General features: G+C 39.8%; 1 protein-coding gene across 6 annotated transcripts in view; it reads left to right on the top strand.

Annotated features, from left to right (window-relative positions):
* Positions 1–21433, top strand: part of znf385a (zinc finger protein 385A) — a 186801-nt gene that overhangs the window by 150133 nt on the left and 15235 nt on the right. For all 6 annotated transcript variants that reach the window (XM_061903394.1, XM_061903391.1, XM_061903389.1 and 3 more), the window contains one exon: positions 16677–16979. In XM_061903394.1, the coding sequence (XP_061759378.1) occupies positions 16677–16979 (303 nt within the window). The remainder of the gene's footprint in view (positions 1–16676; positions 16980–21433) is intronic.

Here is a 21433-nt window from a genome sequence, read left to right as displayed (position 1 = left end):
CATTTAAAAAAGGTTCAGTTTGACATTCTGACAGTAAATTAACATCCATCCATCCATCCATTTTCTACCGCTTATTCCCTTTCGGGGTCGCAGGGGGCGCTGGCGCCTATCTCAGCTACAATCGGGCGGAAGGCGGGGTACACCCTGGACAAGTCGCCACCTCATCGCAGGGCCAACACAGATAGACAGACAACATTCACACTCACATTCACACACTAGGGCCAATTTAGTGTTGCCAATCAACCTATCCCCAGGTGCATGTCTTTGGAAGTGGGAGGAAGCCGGAGTACCCAGAGGGAACCCACGCATTCACGGGGAGGACATGCAGACTCCACACAGAAAGATCCCGAGCCTGGATTTGAACCCAGGACTGCAGGACCTTCGTATTGTGAGGCAGACGCACTAACCCCTCTGCCACAATTAACATTATTCTGCAAAAGATTTGCTCTTGTTTTAAGTTGATTTAAATGATGCAAGCCCGTAATAACTGTCCGACCATCCATTTTCTACTGCTTATTCCCTTTGGGGCGGCGGGGGGCGCTTGTGCCTATCTCAGCTACAATCGGGCGGAAGGCAATTTACACCCTGGACAAGTCGCCATCTCATCGCAGGGACAACACAGATAGACGGACAACATTCACACTCACATTCACACACTTGGGCCAATTTTAGTGTTGCCAATCAACCTATCCCCAGGTGCATGTCTTTGGAAGTGGGGGGAAGCCGGAGTACCCGGAGGGAACCCACGCAGTCACGGGAAGGACATGCAAACTCCACACAATAATCACAATTCATCCAAATTCAAAAGTATGATTAAAAATGCATCATTTGACAGCACTAATTTTCATCCAGTCTATAGATTTTTTTGTAAAAGCCAAATCTTTCTGAAGCATGCTTGAGGAAAGTTCAAAAAATCATTTTGAATGCCTTTTTCTGCATTAAGGCAAAATAATATTATAGGTTTTTTATTTGTCATATTGTATTTTCTCTACCAATTAAAAATACCGGGTTATTTTGATAACCCATTTTATGAGTTGTTAGTGTTGGGTTAAATTTTGGAATTATTTTTTTATGAATACCAATCCATGTTTTGGGTTATAAGGGTATTATTATAACTACATTTCTGGATTTTCAAATTTATAATTTTCAACGAGTAACGTATTTTTGGGTGAAAGGCTTTTTTTTAATTAAAAATTAACTTTTTTTCTTGAAGGGAATTTTACTATGGCTTAATCTCATTAACATTATTAACAACCACCCAAGATTGCATAACTCAACTTTTGGGTTAAATAATTCAACCCAATAGTTTGGTGGGGAATAACCCAACATTAAGTTATCATAACTTAATGAGCTATACCGGGGCGGTATAGCTCGGTTGGTTCAGCAACTTGAGGGTTGCAGGTTCGATCCCCGCTTCCGCCATCCGAGTCACTGTCGTTGTATCCTTGGGCAAGACACTTTACCCACCTGCTCCCAGTGCCACCCACACTGGTTTAAATGTAAAAATTTAATATTGGGTTTCACTGTGTAAAGCGCTTTGAGTCACTAGAGAAAAAAGCGCTATACAAATATAATTCCCTTCACAACTCAACTTTTTGGTTAAATAATTCAACACAAAAGTTGGGTTGAAAAATGTAATTCAAAATGTTGAGTTAAAATACTTAAATAAGGGATTTGTCCTTTTCTGAACCAGCAGTTGGGTTAAAATTGGGTTATTTGAAATTAAACGTCTTTCGAACATTTTCAGGCGTTGACGGTTTTTAATAAATCCAGTCTAACCCTTATCAATAAGATCTGGGAGAAGACGCTGAAATCGTTTAGTAATTAAATGTATTAATGTAAAATGTATTATTTTTAATCGACGTTAAGCATTGAAATTGGTGTATAATTAGTATTATGTTCCCTTCATTTGGGATTACTTTTATTCCTACTTCTGGTAAGAGTGAAGAAAAGAGTGCTACAATTGTATATATGGATAAATGGATAAATATTTACAGCAGGAAATTATCACAACCTATAGTTAAAACATTAAAACCCTTTACGTTATGTTGCCCTGTAGATTATATTTTGCTTTTATTTTTAATGATACCAATTATCTTAAATGGGCTGTGACTTTATGGTGCCGCCTGGCCACCATTTGTGATAAGACGTACAAAGTGGTGCCAGAAATGATATACTGTTTAAAACAAGTCTGACCAAAACTATTTCGTACATCTGTTAAATGTAAACACGTTTTAAAAGTGATCAGCGTGGCAGTCACTTGGCCTGTCTTCAAAGAGAGCAAACGCTCTTTTGTGCTTTTACACTACCGGTTACCAAAGTCAAACTCAAATGTCATAAGTGAGGGAAAAATGAAGATGGCATTGTTGGAGAAGATGAGGAATTAGCAATAGCTGGAATGGGACAATAGGCATGATCCAAACTCTTTCTTTAGCTGCTCCTCTTATCCAGTTGTATTTATTTTCTCAGAATCTCTTCATCCATCAGCTCAGTGCAGCTCATCACTGTATTTCTAGCTTCAACTTAGAGGCTCTGTGTCTCCTCCCAACTTCTGTCTTCATGTAGAAGTTTCCATTCCCTCAGTATCCCCACTTTGTCCTTGGATTAAACACCAGGCGGTGACTAGACTGGTCATATTTTGGTGACATTTACCAGGTGGCTGAAGGTTTACCAGATATTTCCACCTTAGTGCGCCCACGACGAATCACATTGTAACACTTACGTCTGATCAAGACCAGCGTGTTGCAACATTCCAGCGCAAAGATGTTTGAACTGTGTTTGACTTTTGTCTCTGTTTTAACCACATTGCTTTGCAAGTGAAGATCGCAGTGTAACTGATCCCAGAATAGCAAGAGGTCCGTTTGGGTTACACTCCATCTCTCAGAGGGATTTGAGATTGCCATTAGGGAGGATTCCAGCATAGTGAGCCAAAACAAGCCCTCTGTTCCAGGGATTACGAAGCAGAAACATGTGAAAGAATCTACTTCTCGTGACCCTGGACCTAGTGTTTTCCTGGTTCGGCTGTATGCTGCATGTGAATATACTGTATGTACTGGTATATGGGTTTTTCTGTGTGGTTCTGTCACACTGCTCCATGTCAGTGCAGCCCACAACTTGAATTTAGTAGAGAACTGACACAAGACAATTGATACTGGCCTTGGGCACGCTTGCCCACTTAAGTCTGCTTTGTTTGATTAGCGTGATTGCTGAGATCCTGGCTAAAACGTGGTAGACTTCCCTCGAAAGGGGTACCTTTCATATTTAAATTGATACGGTACCAATTTTCTCGATACTGAAAGGTACTTTTGCATGTGTTCAAATGTGTTTATAAATGCTAATTGTCTCTTTATTTATTACCAAAGACTGTAAAAATGGCACACATTACCTCCCTGCTTGGTACTCCACAGCAAAGATAGGGGATAAGCTGGTTTGTACGTCAGCACCGAAATTGTGTTGTAAGACACAACACAATTAGATAGGACACCAATCTGTACTGAGTGAAAAACATGAAAGTGTCTGTAAAGTATTAGCCCGCATGTCATGTTTTGTTCCTACACAGCAAGCTTGGCAGTGTATGCACTGTAGTGTATGGTGATGTGCTGCATGTATTATAAACAATAGTATAGGGACTTACTCAATGGATAGTCGTCTGTTTGGTGAAGCTGGACAGGGATGTTTCCAGTTGATTTGGGCACTCCAATAATTTGGCATAGCCTGGCTCAAAAGTTCCAGATTTGCAGCGTGACTAAATCGCACTGACCTCACTCTCTGGGCTTCCCTCTGCTCCAATGTTTCACCCTCTTCTTCGTGCTGGCTTCTGTAAGTAGAATATGCACATTCCTATTTTCAGCTTTAGAAAGATAAGGTTGTAAATCCTCATTTGTCCAAATATAGTCGTCTGTGTTTTCTGTTACCAAGTCTGGCATGATAAGAACTAGGGGTGTGGGAAAAAAATCGATTAGAATACGAATCGCGATTTTCACGTTGTGCGATCGATTCTCTCTTTTTTTTTTTAATCAATTGAAAAAAATATATATATATATATTTATATGTATATATATATATATATATATATATATATATATATATATATATATATGTGTGTGTATATATATATATATATTTATTTATTTATTTATTTTTTTTTAATCAATCCAACAAACCAATACACAGCAATACCATAACAATTCAATCCAATTCCAAAACCAAACCTGACCCAGCAACACTCAGAACTGCAATAAACAGAGCAATTGAGGAGACACAAACACAACACAGAACAAACCAAAAGTAGTGAAACAAAAATGAATATTATCAACAACAGTATCAATATTAGTTATAATTTCAGCATAGCAGTGATTAAAAATCCCTCATTGACATTATCATTACACATTTATAAAAATTAAAAAAAGAACAATAGTGTCACTTGCATCGCATCTCATAAGCTTGACAACACACTATGTCCAATGTTTTCACAAAGATAAAATAAGTCATATTTTTGGTTCGTTTAATAGTTAAAACAAATTTACATTATTGCAATCAGTTGATAAAACATTGTCCTTTACAATTATAAAAGCTTTTTACAAAAATCTGCTACTCTGCTAGCATGTCAGCAGACTGGGGTAGATCCTGCTGAAATCCTATGTATTGAATGAATACAGAATCGTTTTGAATCGGAAAAATATCGTTTTTGAATCGAGAATCGCGTTGAATCGAAAAAGTCGATATATAATCGAATCGCGACCCTAAGAATCGATATTGAATCGAATCGTGGGACACCCAAAGATTCGCAGTCCTAATAAGAACACTTGTGTGTTTGTTTGTGGAAGTAGGAAAACAAAGTAGATGCCGGTAAATATTGAACATATGACATATTGATATGAACAGACTTGCAGCGTGTATATAAAACGTTGATGGAGGGTTTTGAAATTAGTTTTGAGGGCTTTGAAAGCTACAACAGTGACTCCCATTAAATGCATATTGAAAGCGTTTTTGATCATCTTTCAAAAATAAATTACATGTGCATTCTTTTCTCTCATAATGATTGTGAACGATAGTCAAAATTCCAAAGAAAAAGCAGTTTCCTTTTAAGTGTGTTTGGTAGAGTTTTATATACCACACCATACTATCCATCCATTGTTCTACCGCTTCTACAGCAACACTCGGTAAAGCAGTCTGGACAAGATGCCACCTCATCGCAGGGCTAACATAAATTGGAAGACAACATTAATACTCACGTCGAGACACTGGGGCCAATTTAGTGTTGCCAATCATCCTATCTCCAGGTGCATGTCTTTGGAGGTGGGCGGAAACCGGAGTATCCGGAGGGAACCCACGCAGTCATGGTGGGGAACATGCACAACTACACACAGAAATATATTGAACTCAGGTCCTTCTCACTGCAAGGAACGAGCGCTACTTACTATGTCATTATTTAAATAGCCCTTTAAAAACAACCGTGTAAGCACACTCATGAACACCCAAACTATATCCAATATGCTAGTTATCAATATTCACAACCTTGCAGTGTGTAACAGCATAACGACTTGAAATAATCCACAAAGTCAAAACTCAAGCTATGATTAGTCATGCACAAGCACATTCATGAGTGTTCAACATTCATAAAATGATTGCAATATTTCCTCCTTATTAACAATAACCACAAAAGTTATCGATTCAGAGGAGTCTGATTTGACTATCAACCTCGATCAACCAAATCATCTTTTTTTGGGGTAAAAAGTCACGAATGAGATCTCTTTTTGTTCAATTTATTGATATACTTTATTACTTACTAAAATAAGTTTTAAATCAATTTTAGTATATTCACGTATAAATGTTAGAGCACTTCCATGGGTTGTTACTGAGACTTAGTCTGCATACTGTGCACTACTACATGTCACCATATGTTTATTTCTGTTAAAAAGCGAAAGTTTCAACTGATCGTCCACGGTGGGCAAAATCTAACAAATCAGATTTGACTATGGAACTCTTTTAGTCAAAGACAATAACTATCATCTTAAACAGCAGAATTCAACAGAAAAAAACTCCAATAGGGCAAACATGTTGTAATACAGTATTGTATAATGAAGTAATGGCATACACAAACATGCCCAGATGAGTGCATACTTGGTAGACTAGACCAGGGGTGTCAAATTCATTTTAGATCAGGGGCCACATGAAGAACAATCTACTCCCTAGTGGACCGTACTGGCAAAATCACGGCACGATAACTTTAAAATAAAGACAACTTCAGATTTTTTTTTTGTTTGTTTGTATAAAAGTAGAACACGCACATTCTGAAATTGTACAAATCACAATGTTGTTGGTATTTTTTTACACTTACATGTTAACAGTATTCTATCAAAATGTGTCGATATTTATATTTTCTGAATAAAGAATGTGATATTTTTCATCACTCCACTCAGGAGTGTTAATTTTCAATCTATCAAGATAAAAAAAAATCATCAAAATCAAAAATACGGGATGTTATTTATGTAGTTTGATCATTTTCTGGTTCAATGTGTACATATGCAGCATCATCTACAAAGATACAAAGAATTGCTCTTTTGACATCCAGTGGACACATTTAGAACAGAAATTTGGGTAATTTTTTATACTTAGCAAACTTATCTCGCGGGACGGATAAAAACTGTTCGAGGGGCCTTATTGGGGCCTTGGGCCGTACGTTTGACATTCCTGGACTAGACTGAATACAATTGGTAGGGTTATGATTTCTACAACTGAGTAAGTTAGTTAATGTTCATGGTACCAATGAAAAACCCAAACAATTTCATTTTCTTGATAAAACATAGAGGGGATTGACTTTCTAACTTACAAAGGAATCTAGCCTGCCAAAGGCAAACATCTTGCATCATTCTCACTGAACCACAGAGTAGTCCGCAAACTAACACATGGCCAGACAGGCAAAATAAACAAAAGTCAGTTTATTTCATTTGTTTGTGAGAAGAAGCATTCAACAGTTCAACAGTGGCTGAGGTCTCCTCTAGTCTACTCTACTGAATCATTCTCACAACTTTACAATGACCATATGTGAACAGAGTATTTTGTATTCAGTGTCTCCATTGAGCAGAGGTCATTACACCAAAATATGTGCCAAACAACGATCAGAAGTCAGAGCAGGGCCTCTGGTCACAGACCGCCCACAAATGGAGATGCTTTGCTTTGAGGGATTTGGCATGGCGAGCTGGGGGTTTGGCTCAGGCCTCCAGTGATGGGCAGGCAGCTGTTAACATGAAGGGAGACAAACTTGACTTCACCCCACCCCCCAGCCCCCCATCTTTATCCCTCTTCTGTCTGATACGCCCCCTCTAATGAAGGCCCTTGTTATTGTTTGCACCATTTAGTCCACGCACCCTCACAGACACAAACACCCAAGGTCAATTATACGGATGACTTTCATGTGAGAACTCTAGGTTGCATGACAAATGCATGAATAGAGTGAAGTATTAAGTTATGGGTGTCAAACTCTGGCCCGCGGGCCAAATTTGGCCCGCCGTGTAATTTCATTTGGCCCTTGAGGCAATATCAAATTAACATTAGAGCTGGCCCGCCGCCGTAACACCACATTCACCGCTAATACTCATACTCGTCAACCCTCCCAATTTTCCCGAGAGACTCCCGAAGTTCAGTGCCCCTCCCGAATTTCTCCCAATTTCCACCTGGACAATAATATTGGGGGCGGGCCGTAAAAGCACTGCTTTTGGCGTTCTCTACATGTCGCCACGTCCGCTTTTCTTCCATAAAAACAGCGTGCCGGCCCACTCACATAATATATGCGGCTCATACACACACACAAGTGTATGCAAGGCATACTTGGTCAACAGCCATACAGGTCACACTGAGGGTGGCCGTATAAACAAGGTTAACACTGTTACAAATATGCGCCACACTGTGAACCCACAGCAAACAATAATGACAAACACATTTCGGGAGAACATTCGCACCGTAACACAACATAAACACAACCGGACAAATATCCAGAACCCCTTGCATCACTAACTCTTCCGGGACACTACAATATACACCCCCGCTACCACCAAACCCCGCCCCAACTCAAACCCGCCGCCGAAAAAAGGCATTAAATTTGTGTTTTTGTTTTATTTGATATGCCATTGATATTTTTTAATTAATATTATTTGAAACTCGATTTTGCATGTCACTATAAAGTTATATAAGCCTTACTAGGTCAATATTCAATGCAAAACCTGTTTGGGTCCCTATTAAAGGGTTAATTTGTTCAACCTCGGCCCGCGGCTTTGTTCAGTTTTAAATTTTGGCCCACTCTGTATTTGAGTTTGACACCCCTGTATTAAGTGACACAGGGTTCATGCTCTTTATGCTTATGGGTATTTGGATGAATTGTCACAGACACTCTTTACATGTCCTTCATTTATAACGGAAACCATCTAAAAAAGATAAAACAAATATTTTTTTTTTCCTAGGTTTTCGTGTGAGAGTTTGAGTTCACACTTATGCCAGACAGAGGACAAATAGTACCCACCTGCATTATGAATGAAGATCAGCTCTCGCTAGTCCAGTATTTGGTTTCGAATTTCATAAATCATTCAGGATTAGTTGGTGGTATAAAACTGTTGGTTGACGAGCTTGTATGTATAGCATACATTTTCTTATGTACTAGTGGCCTAGTGGTTAGAGTGTCCGCCCCGAGATCCATAGGTTGTGAGTTCAAACCCCGGCCGAGTCATACCAAAGATGATAAAAATGGGACCCAACTCAAAGGTGATTCAGCAGCAGCAGCTCAGTTGATAAATTTACTCTCACGAATGGCTGAGGGAGCAGTGTAAGTGTCCTAAATTGTACGAAAAGTAGTTCCTCGTTGTTAGTTCTTACAATAACAATGTAGCTATAGCTCTGTTCACATGCAGGTCATTGCATTTATATAGAGCGTTGTTGGCAGGTATGGTTGTTTTTGTAGAGGGCTCTATAGAGGACTCTACGTTGCTTGCATTGTTAGTCGCCTCTTGCTAGCAAATTTTCACTATCTGGAACGCACAGAAAAGACAAAGACACTTAGGAGTTATGGATGAAAAAGGTGCAATTATTCTTAACTATTACAGTAGGGTTTGATTTTATAAGTTGCTGATCTAATTTAAACCTCCAAGACTCCAAATGTCTCCAGTTATTGAATATATAAACAAAAAAATGACTGGGATGTGGTCAGAGCCTTTCGAATTATCAACCCTCAGTGGTTGTGTGGCTCTAACAACCACATAGAGCGTTTATGCCAGGAACCGGTGTTACAGCGAGACATGCTCCACATTGGAATTCATGCATTCCCTACATCTCAGCATGCATACAGTATGAATCCAAGGAATGTGGAGATGTAATTGTGAATTGAAGGAATCTTTCACATGAGTATAACCATTGTACCAAATATACGCCCATTATTTTGTATTTAGTAATTTAAGAGAACTACCAAACAATCTAAAGTACGATTGATTAGGTCAGATGTAGGGAACTTAGGGCTCTCTAGCCAGTTGTGGCTCTTTTGATGACTGCATCTGGCGCCAAGATAAATCTTAGCTGAAATTACTTAACAGGATAAGTAATTAATGATTTCGCTGGTAATCGCAGTGTTAAAAATAACATTCAAAATATAAAACATTCTCATGCATTTCAAACCATCCACCAGTTTTCTACCGCACCAGTTCAAGAAGTGGCATTAATGGTAAGAAGTATTTTATTTATTATTGGTTAGCTTTAGAATAACAATGTTATTAAAAGGAATAAGAGACTTATTATACTCTAATAAGGTTGGTCTTACTTAAATTAATTGATTAACGTGGACCCCGACTTAAACAAGTTGAAAAACGTATTCGGGTGTTACCATTTAGTGGTCAATTGTACGGAATGTGTACTGTACTGTGCAATCTACTAATACAAGTTTCAATCAATCAATGACAAATGCAGGCATTTAGTTGTATCCAGTGTTAAAAAAAATATCATATGGCTCTCAAGGAAATACATTTCAAAATATTTGGCTTTCATGACACTCTCAGCCAAAATGTTTCCCGACCCCTGCATTAGGTTATCGTAAAAATACCCCCCCCCAAAAAATACAATTGATTGTTTTTCGTGTGAAACATAGATATTAAATGACAAAATACAAAAATATAGCGTAATTTAGTGTAACGTTTTTACTCATGTTTAAGAGTCATTCAATGGAAATTTTAACTATTTGCCCTCATTGGATTCATATGCATGTGCAGACAGGGTGCAGGAATTCCAATGGGGAAGTTCAAAACAAACATTCTGTGCACAGTACTAAACAATAGTACTGTATATGCCTGCGGTGTACCCTTCTGCTCTATAATTTGATAATCCCCATGTTTCTGCATTTCCAAGAAGCTTTGAGGGATAGGGTTACACTTTTAGCATCTGGCTCAAAATAGACTTCTAGCAAACAATTGGCATTTTTTGGGGTTTAAAATAAATGGTTCTCTTTAGAATCCCACGACTTTACCAACAAACAGACGGCATATGATCCATAACTTTAATTTCCTGAGGTGGATTAAATGAATGCAGACAGACAAGGCTAGTATAAAGCATCTGGACTGTGTTAACCCCATTTGTTGACCTCCCCCCCTTCAGTGAATATTTCTCCTGTTTGGAGTTGAGGCCGACTATCAGGAAGGAAGGTCACTTATCAGTCTTTAATTAGAGCCAGAGAACATCCATGCTTTCTAGAGAGCACTTACCCACCGACAGAGTCTTGTTTTAAACAAACACAATTATGGGTGAATCCTGAGTTAATCCGCGGCGTAAAGATCAGAGCCACTGACAATGACAAAAAAGGACTTCTCTGAGTGTTGCCAAAAAGAGTTTAGCCTCTAGATGACCTCGTTCAAAGAGTTAGGAGACATCCTGCTATGACCGGATGTGATGGTTTGTTATGGCACAGTTCCATGTCTCCTTTGTCGTCATTGTTCCTCCCAGCTTTAATTAAAATCACATTTTATGGATTCTGGATTTGGGTGTGTGCGTGCATGTGTAAATCGAGTTTAGAATGTGCGTGAGTTTGTAGGCAGCGGTCTGCAAGCAGCCAGCACATATTTGCCATGCAAAGGCTGTCAACTGGCCTCGGAGAATTGGACAGATGAGAGGGCTCCATTTCTACCAAAACCAAGTGAGAACTAACATCTGTTTGACAACACACTTCAGCCAGCAGCTCTACAGCTGGAAACCTCTAAACCTGTACGGAAAGGGAGAAGATTGCAATGTTGGAAAACAGCGGAATGGAAAGCTCTCACTATGGCGTGTTCATCAGATGTGATGTCATCAAACTGTAAATGTAGTTTCCTTTTACATAACTCCAAAACGATCCCACGGGGGATAAATATATCAGCACACTGTGGCCTCGATGTCATGACAAAACATGTAGGAATCTCGAAAAAGCAATTAAGCAGTTTAAATCACAAGCTGTTTTCTTGCCACATATATCTTTTTTAATGCCACAATCTAGTTTGTTGGAGAGTTTACCACGGTGCTGCATTTGGCACTCTTTCCAGTGGAGTTAATGGTCCCTCCTCATTGGGGGTGGAGAGCTGAGTAACTCACCCAGATTTAGGGCGTATTATTCAGACAACACCCAAGAATACCACAGGCATGGCGTAGGCTGATCAGAAACATGTGTATAGATCTCTAAGTTTACACATTTTATTTGAGTAAACATCCATAGAAAAGCAGAAAAAGACAGGAAGAAATGTTGACTACAGAGACGGGAAACACTGAGTCAAGGGACATCTCACTTCATTACGTTTTCTTTGCACTTCCTGCCCTGCCCCGTGTCAAAGCGTGTGCCATGCCTTAGCTGCAGCAAAGCAAAGAGCAGCGGTCGTGGGGCTTTGTACCGCGACTAAACTTTTCAATTAAATTAAAAAAACAAAAAACATCTTTGACCCATCCCCGTGCAGACTGGAAATATGTATGCTTGTCATTTTGATGTCAAATTGAAATTCAAATAAACTATTTTTCATCACTTCTGGCATGTGCAGGTTTGCAGGTTTTACATCCACCTGCAAGCGTTTTGTGCTGTTTTTGAGATCTCCACATGGTTATTAATGTGGTTTCTCTTGACACTCGCTTCACCACATTCAAACACATTCATACCACAGTGAGACACTTGATGTTGACTTTTTTTATCTTTACTGACAATGGATGTTCCTATAAGGGATTTATGTTGCTGATTCAAATACCCATCATCCATGAGTGAGATCTGCTGATACCATTACCGATCTCATGTATTAACTGTAAATGTTTCAGTTTATTTATGGTGAGTGCCATTGACAGTTTAACAATATCAACACAATATTTATACAAGTTCCTTATTTTTATTACATTTATTTTTTTATACATTTATTTAGCTCAGTTACAGCTCATTTTATTACCTGTCATGTGTTATTTGTGTGTTATGTTGCAAAATTGCACCAAGAAAAATTCCTAGTTTGTGAACCCGTTCTCAAACAATGGCAATAAAAACTATTCTGATTCTGATCCTGACATACATTTGTTTGGGCAAGTCAAAGTCAATTGTGCTCAATAACTAAACAAAATGAAAAAAAAGGACTACTTATTACTCATTGATGTTATTTCTGCCTTTAAAGTCCCCCTGTGTCTAGCGTTATGTTCTCTGGATTTGTAAACATTGACAAAAACATCCATACATCCATTTTCTACCGCTTGTCCCTTTTGAGGTCGCGGGGGGTCGCTGGAGCCTATCTCAGCTTCATTCGGGCGGAAGGCGGAGTACACCCTGGACAAATCGTCACCTCATTGCAGGGCCAACACAGATAGACAAACAACATTCACACTCACATTCACACACTAGGGCCAATTTAGTGTTGCCAATCAACCTATCCCCAGGTGCATATCTTTGGAAGTGGGAGGAAGCCGGAGTACCCAGAGGGAACCCACGCAGTCACGGGGAGAACATGCAAACTCCACACAGAAAGATCCCAAGCAAGGTATTGAAGCCAGGACTACTCAGGACCTTCGTATTGTGAGGCACATGCACTAACCCCTGTACCACTGTGCTGCCCTTGACAAAAACAATTAGTATCGATCAAATACTGATACAACCCTTTAGGTCGACACCACCGATATATGGATCGATCCTCCCTCTTACATGTCGTTTACTTCTGGCTGCTACAATGCTGACACACCAACATTTGATGTAAAATTATCCCCTAGCTCAGGGGTGTCAAACTCATTTTACATCGGGGGCCACATGGAGAAAAATCTACTCCCAAGTGGGCCGGACTGGTAAAATTTAAAAATAAAGACACCTTCAGATTGTTTTCTGTGTTTAAAAATAGAAGAAGCACATTTTGAAAATGTACAAATCATAATGTTGTTGTTTTTTTACACTTACATGTTGCAGTTAGTAATATTCTATCTTTATTTGTCGTTATTTATATTTTCTGAATGAATGATGTGATAATGTTCATCAGTCAACCCAATGGTGTTCATTTTCAATCAATATAGATAAAAAAATATTAAAATCAAATTACAGTATGCCATGTATGTAGTTTGATCATTTTTGTGGATTGATGTACTAACATCATGTGGTTTATTTTGTACATATGTACCATCATCTACATTCTACAGAGATACAAAGAATTGCTATAGCAACATCCAGTAGATAGATGTAGAAGAGCTGTTTCTTTCATTCAAAAATTTCAGGTTAATTTATATACTTAGCAAACTCACCCCTCGGGCCGGATAAAACCTGTTCACGGGCCTGATCCGGCCCGCGGGCCGTACGTTTGACACCCCTGCTCTAACTCTTATGAATCTATTTGTTTATTTCATGTTTTTATCTGCTTACTTTCTGCTGCAAAATGGTTCCATCCACACTTCTTAAACTTTACTAAGGACTTGGTGTTGTTTAAAGTGGTCATATTATTTTTTTCTACATTTAAAACACTTTTTTGTGGTGTAGATAACATGTAATGGGGGTTCTTGAGGAAACAATGTGCGTGAAATATGTTTTATGGACCATCTTAAAGCCACTTTCTGACCTTCTCATCAGGATGTGCAGTTTTGTGGGCGGTCTTTTTTACGGGCCTCCACTTCGAATGCGTCTTTTCGCCATCAGCCATGTTGTAGTTTTTAGCGCTTCAATGGAGTTTACTGACAGATATAATTTAGAACCGTACGCTACTTTATATTAGAAATGGCAATAGCAGAAGATGCATGTTAAAAGTTAAAGTTAAAAGAACCAATGATAGTCACACACACACTAGGTGTGGTGAAATTACCCTCTGTATTTGACCCATCCCCTTGTTCCACCCGCTTGGAGGTGAGGGGAGCAGTGAGCAACAGTGGTAGCCATCCTCGGGAATCATTTTGGTGATTTAACCACCAATTCCAACCCCTCTTGCTGAGTGCCAAGCAGGGAGGTAATGGGTCCCATTTTTATAGTCTTTGGTATGACTCGGCCGGGGTTGGAACTCACGACCAGTGGCGTTGCCAGACAGATTTCACTGGGGCACTGCAGAGCACGTGCCCCAGTAAAAATTTCACCAATAAAAAAAAAAAAACGTTTCAGAGTTTTAAGTCTACATAACATAGACAACAGCGCACATACTACTTAGTATGGTAACATGTGGATCGAGATTTCAGTTGAGAGAGGGGATGCGAATCACTGCTGAGGTAGTTAACGTTAGCCAACAACAATTTGTCAATTATATTATTTTGATTTGACTCAAACTGTAACTCCTAGATGGATATCAGAAAGTTATTCGCCCGAAGCAGGGAAGAAGCAGCGAGGAATGAGAGATTTAAGTGAAGTCCTAGCTAGCTAGGCAACATCATTGTCATAAGTTGATGCTAAGTTAGCTAACGTTATTCCTTGTATCAAGACAAACATATTCATTTTTTCTGTACGAGCTGTCGGGGGAATTTCCAATGAACATGAAACAAAATGTTGGTTATTGTCTGCTGGTTCTGCATCAATGATGATTTGGAGTCAGCATGTGTGAGTTGAGTGCTTCTCAAATGGTTTATCTTCAGGAAGAAAAACATTTTTCCATATCATCAAGTCGTGAGCCAAATTTTAAATCATTCAAGTTTATTTCACAGAAAAATAGCACAGTAGACTTGTTTTGTTAATCGGTGTGACTTTGACTAAAATAATCTTGTTTTGTCACCAGAAAAATGGCTACAGCTAAAGCATCTGGTTTTGTTTCCAGAAAAAATAGTAACATTTCTGTATTTGTTTTCAGAAAGATGGCTGAAAATATCGGGTTTTGTTGCCCCATTTAGATTTTTTTTAAATATATTTCCATGTCTGTTCTGAGTCCTCCTCCAGCTTGTTAGTCGGTCTGCCCTTTGCTAAAATACTCACTAATAGTCACTAGAAAAATGGCTAAAAATATCTGGTTTTGTTGCCACAGTTTGATTTTTTTCTCCCTAAACTTTTTCTTTTTTTCGTGCACACATCTGACAGCGACTCACTGAAAATGACACACAATCCACTTTTATGTCACGACCCAGCAGTTGGGAACCACTGGTCAACTGTATAACAGTTACTGTAATATTTCCATGTCTGTCCAGAGTGATTGACCACTTTGCAAAAATGAAAACGAGACGTTACAGTTTACTTCTCAGAAAATTATTCCCTGAACAGACACACAACAGTTGTTCATTTATTCTACTACTGTGGCTTTATTGTATTGTGTATATTTTATAGTTTTGTGTATCCTAAATAGGATTAGCCATATTTCCATCCATCCATCCATCCATCTATCTTCTTCCGCTTATCCGAGGTCGGGTCGCAGGGGCAGCAGCCTAAGCAGGGAAGCCCAGACTTCCCTCTCCCCAGCCACTTCGTCTAGCTCTTCCCGGGGGATCCCGAGGCATTCCCAGGCCAGCTGGGAGACATAGTCTTCCCAATGTGTCCTGGGTCTTCCCTGTGGCCTCCTACCGGTTAGACGTGCCCTAAACACCTCCGTAGGGAGGCGTTCGGGTGGCATCCTGACCAAATGCCCGAGCCACCTCATCTGGCTCCTCTCGATGTGGATTCCATAAATGGAAATTAAATAATATAAAAGAACCCAGAGATGTAGGGGTGCTTTATTTTTTGTTTTACTTTTGTAGATGTTAAAAATGCAGATGATTACTGCAATATATATTTTGAAAAGATTCATTGCTCTTCTTTTTTGCTTTTACCAGTAGCAGTTTAGAAGTCTGGAGTAAAAAAGTGCACAAGTTGGTCAAATGCATTAGTTAATTTCAGGTGGTTAATCAAAGATCTATACAACATAATCTGATATGATTTCCTAGTTTAAAGCAGTATTTATGTATTTTTTATGATAAATAAGTGCTAAAAATGTTTTTGCTTACGCGCTTTGCACGCTCACATGAATTATTTGTGCCCCAGTACAGTATTAGGTCTAGTGACGCCCCTGCTCACGACCTTCCAGTCTCAGGGGGGATACTAACCACAAGACCGCTTGTGAGCTTGCAGCCAGGGGACTAAAAATGAATACAATATTAGCCAGAGAGAATTGTCGTTTGTGATCGGCATTTTAAATTATTATTATTATTGGCAATCATGTATCGGCCAATGCTAATCTGTGGCCGATTGATCATTACTGACTTATGAACACTACTTACTTATTTGGGTCTCTTTGCAGATGAAACACAGGATCTGTCACCGGTAAACGGGCCCCTGCTGGCCCCAGGACCTTTGCCCCCTCTCACCACACCACCTACCCCACCAATGGATTCCCCATCCTTGTGCACCCTCCTGGCCACGTCCAGCCCTTCCTCCTCGCCAGACTGCAGCCTCCCCAACTCAGAGCAGCCCCCGGTGTCAGGGGCCACGGGCAGCCCACCCGGCCCAGAGACGGAGGAAGACAAAGCAAAGAAGCTGCTTTACTGCTCCTTGTGTAAGGTGGCTGTCAATTCCTTGTCACAACTGGAAGCTCACAACAAAGGTGGGTCCTTAATTAAAATTGTACATGCACAAAGGTCTTGAGACACATCTTTTGGCACATTCCACTCTCAGGGGCGCAGCACCGAATTCTGGGTGCCCATACACAAGATTCCTGAAGAGCTTCATATTGTCATCCAACATTACCACACCTATACCTACTTGATATGTTTGATTGCACAAAACTAATAATTAATAGATTTGGTTAGAATCAGCTTTTTAGAATACTTGCAATAACCTTATTTTATTTTTTTAAGTTAATATAAAGTAGCCGTAATCTGTCATTAGTCACTTAAAGGGAAACTGCACTTTTTTGGATATTTCACAATCATTAGGAGGGACAAGAACACACGTCTTTTTATTTTGTAGGCTATAAAAGATTAAAAACTCAAAATTGGCCCTACTGTGTGACTGTGAGTGTGAATGTCTATCTACCTGTGTTGGCCCTGTGATAAGGTGGCGACTTGTCCAGGGTGTACCCCGCCTTCCGCCCGAATGCAGCTGAGATAGGCTTCAGCGACCCACCGCAACCGCGAAAGGGACAAGCGGTAGAAAATGGATGGAAGATTGGACTGAAGATTAAAAATTGCTTGGAAGATGCGGTTAATGTGAGTCACCGTTGTAGCCTTCAAAGCCCTCTGAAACTATTACAAAACTCTTCTCAAAAGTTTTCTATACACACCACAGGTATAAATATAATGTAGTAATAGACACGTTCTTACGTAATTTTGGGTTTTTTAGTTATTTTCGGAACAAATTTCCTCGGCGCATTTGTTTCCGTTTCCATAGTACTTCCGACTTCTGACAACAAATGTGTGTTCCTGCTTCAGAATGCAAGCACAAGTTTAAAAAAAAAAGAATCATTGCAGACTTGATAATGTTACGCCTGTGTGGCATTGTAGTGCCAATGTTGTCCCCTCATGGATGCGTCAAATTACAACACAGTAAAAGGTATGAACTAATGATTTATTTAACAAAAGGTCCTGGAGAACCAAAATACTGCAGCCAGTATAAAAGAACAAACAAAGGACGCTAGCATGAAAGCTAGGATATACAAACAGACAAACTAAACTGGCATGAATGCACACAAAAGGGAAAAACAATTCTTCAGTGTGAGAGCTGGAATAATACAAGGGCATAGCCTGAAAGCTAGCATGAATAAACATATAGGAATGATCAGAAGAAACTAGTTGCGTGTAAGCAAACCAGAAATGCAGACGTACCGTTGTGTGAAAACAAACTTGGGTCCCAGGCCAAACAACAAAAGAGGCAGGAATATATAAGGCAGGTGATTAGTGAGGACAGGTGTGCACGACCGTGAGTAGCAGGTGAAACTCAATGAGAAACCATGGAAACGGACCAAACAAGAACTAAGCCGGTGAAACAACTGAGTGATACAACAAGTGGAACAATAAACAAAAAAATATGTGGAGAACCGAAAAGCGGATCTCAACAGATAATGGACAATGATTTTTGACAAATGAGGATTCACTACCTTGTTTTGAAGCTGAATATATGGAAGATGAACTGCACAAAGGTAGAGTGAAACTGTGTGGCAGGCAGAAGCCGAGAGAATTAGGTTGGCGTGACTTTGACAGTGTAAATGTGGAGCTTGGAGCCACACTATTTCGACATAAATGGATTGCTTACCCTGTCAACATGAAAAACGTCCCTAACCAGCTGGACAAAACAAGCAACTGTACATCGAGTGAGTTACCTTAATATTGGTCATGATACACTCACGTTATTTCAACTACAGTACATGCACGGTTGAGCTAGCTGTGTACAATCAAAACATAACATGTGGGCTGACACTTTACAGATACTATAATTTGATTGTTCATGTTTTTCAGTGAGTACAGATTGTTGTCCTATCGCATTGTTTTTGTGTATTACAAACTCAAACATGATTTGGGTGTTGAGGTAGAACATACTTGCCAACCCTCCCAGATTTTCTGGGACACTCCCGAAATTCAGTGCCTCTCCCGAAAACCTCCCGGGACAAATTTTCTCCCAAAAATCTCCCGAAATTCAGGCGGAGCTGGAGGCCAATCCCCCTCCAGCTCCATGAGAACCTGACTCAGCAATGTTGTGACCCTCTTAAATAGGACATCTACTGTACATAGAATAGAATACAATGTTAATATATTCTACATATATTCTACATCTAAGTGCAGTCAAGGAACATGCATTAGGGAGTCTGTTCTGAAGCCCACAGTAAAGAGACGTAACTTCATCACGTCGCCTGGTTATTGACTCCAACCCAATATATTACACCGTCGACGAGCAAAATGAAGAAATAGGCTTGCAAGTTCCAGAACGATTGGAAAAATGAATTTCAGTTAATCCAGGAGAGTTCGAAGGGGAAGGCGTATGTTGCCTGTAAATTTTGTAGAACAGACTTCTCCAATGAACACGGCAGCCGAACGGATATACTCAGCCATGAACGGTCAGCGAAGCACAAAGTGTCCGCAGCGCAGCATCGTTAACAACACAGTATTATGAGCCACCTCGCAAAATGGAGACCCGATGGTGTAATTTATGCTGAGACAAAGATGGCTATATGCTGATCGCTGGAAGCAACATCCCGTTCTCATTTGCGGATGTCTCCAACAAATCCGTGATATATGGATATGTATTAGGAGATCGCTCTCCAATACGCAAATGGCAGAACAAAGGTTACCCAAATAGTGAAAGGTAAGTGTTGTTGTTGTTTTTTAGTAACCAGCAAGCACAGTACAGTTAGTAGAACAACTGTGTTTTTATTACTGTGTATTTGATAGGTGCCGTCGGAAATTCAACTATTTCTTTTATTTATAAAATAAATAGTTGAACCACGCCCCCCGCCCTAAACACGCCTCCGCCCCACCCCCGACCACACACCCCCACCCCCCACCGCTTCACTTTGAAGCCCCTGGTCACTATACAGAAACTTGATTAGATTAATGCTTCAAACCTTAAGGTGACCCAGAAAGGAAGTTCAATCATCAGAAAGCTGATCTGTTCGGCAGCAAGACGGTCACTGTGAAACTAAGACCTGCAGTATCTGCTAACACGCTGTCTCCTCATCCCATCTTATCTTCTCAAAACTGATAGAATATTCAACATGCACCTTTTCCATTCATATTCCGTGTTGTGTCCGGCTGCATGCCTTTGCTTTCCGTAGCCGGTGGCCTCCCACTTGAAATTGTTTGCACAATTATTTATGTGTAAGAAAAACACAGAGCTTGTGTTACTGCAGCAAAACTTCCCTTTCTCAGTCTGGCCCAGCGTTCAGCCTTCATGCCCTTTCTGTGACCCTATTTTGAGGGGGGGGGGGGGTTTGGACCTGTTAAATCTGACCCAGAGCACTCTTGTGTGTTCTGTCAAAGCTTTGCACACATGACAGGCATTTTACACCTAGTCCACATGTACAATACTCAAAGGGTTCTACTAGTTTTCTTCTTTGACTTACATTTTTCATTCTTACATCGCAGAACAATAAATAATATCGGAACTGCTGTAACTTTAGTTTTTAATTTGGTGTTCCATTCAAATTCCTACTTTTTTCATATATTTTTTTTTTCAGTTGTATTCTCTAGGGCAGGGGTAGGGAATCTATGGCTCTAGAGCCAGATGTGGCTCTTTTGATGACTGCATCTGGCTCTCAGATAAATCTTAGCTGACATTGCTTAACGCGATAATTATGAATAATTTTGCTGGTAATCACAGTGCTAAAAATAACGTGCAAAATATAAAACATTCTCATGCATTTAAATCCATCCATCCGTTATCTACCGCACCTGTTCAAGAAGTCGCATTAATGGTAAGAAGTATTTTATGTCACAATGGGGGGGTCACAGCTTGCTGCAGGGTCGTTCTCCCAGGAAGGCAGACGGACTACTCGGGACATGGCATTTAGGTAAAAACATGATTTAGTTTAGACTAAAAAAAGATACAAACAAAAATCGCTCACAGTGGAGGCACAACTTGGGCTCAGGAACAAAGCTAACGCATAAACAGACTATGAACATAAATCAAACAAAACTTACTTCGCATGGCATGAAGCACAAAACTATGGCAAGGCATGAAACAAGTCAGCACAGAGCAAGAAAAGATCACATTGACGCCAGGGCGACTGACTGGCAAAGACAAGCTTAAATACTGCCTCTGATTAGTGCTCGGGAAGCAGGTGAGCGGGCATTTTGTCCACCAGAGACAGGTGGACAAAATGAGTAACCAAGGAAACAAGACAAGGGAATGGAAAAAACAGGAACTTAAAAAGTCCAAAGGACCAACAGCACATGGCCAAACAAAAACATGATCAACAGACATGACATTTGATTTATTATTGGTTAGCTTCAGAATAACAATGTTAATAAAAATAATAAGAGACTTATTATACTCTAAAAATGTTGGTCTTACTTAAAAATGCACAAATTTAGTTGTATTCAGTGTTAAATAATATTATATGGCTCT

This window comes from Nerophis ophidion, linkage group LG06 (genome assembly GCF_033978795.1).
Source record: "Nerophis ophidion isolate RoL-2023_Sa linkage group LG06, RoL_Noph_v1.0, whole genome shotgun sequence".
Taxonomy (NCBI): domain Eukaryota; kingdom Metazoa; phylum Chordata; class Actinopteri; order Syngnathiformes; family Syngnathidae; genus Nerophis; species Nerophis ophidion.
The sequence above is the reverse complement of the archived record's forward strand: the minus strand, read 5'-3'. Positions and strand labels throughout refer to the sequence as shown.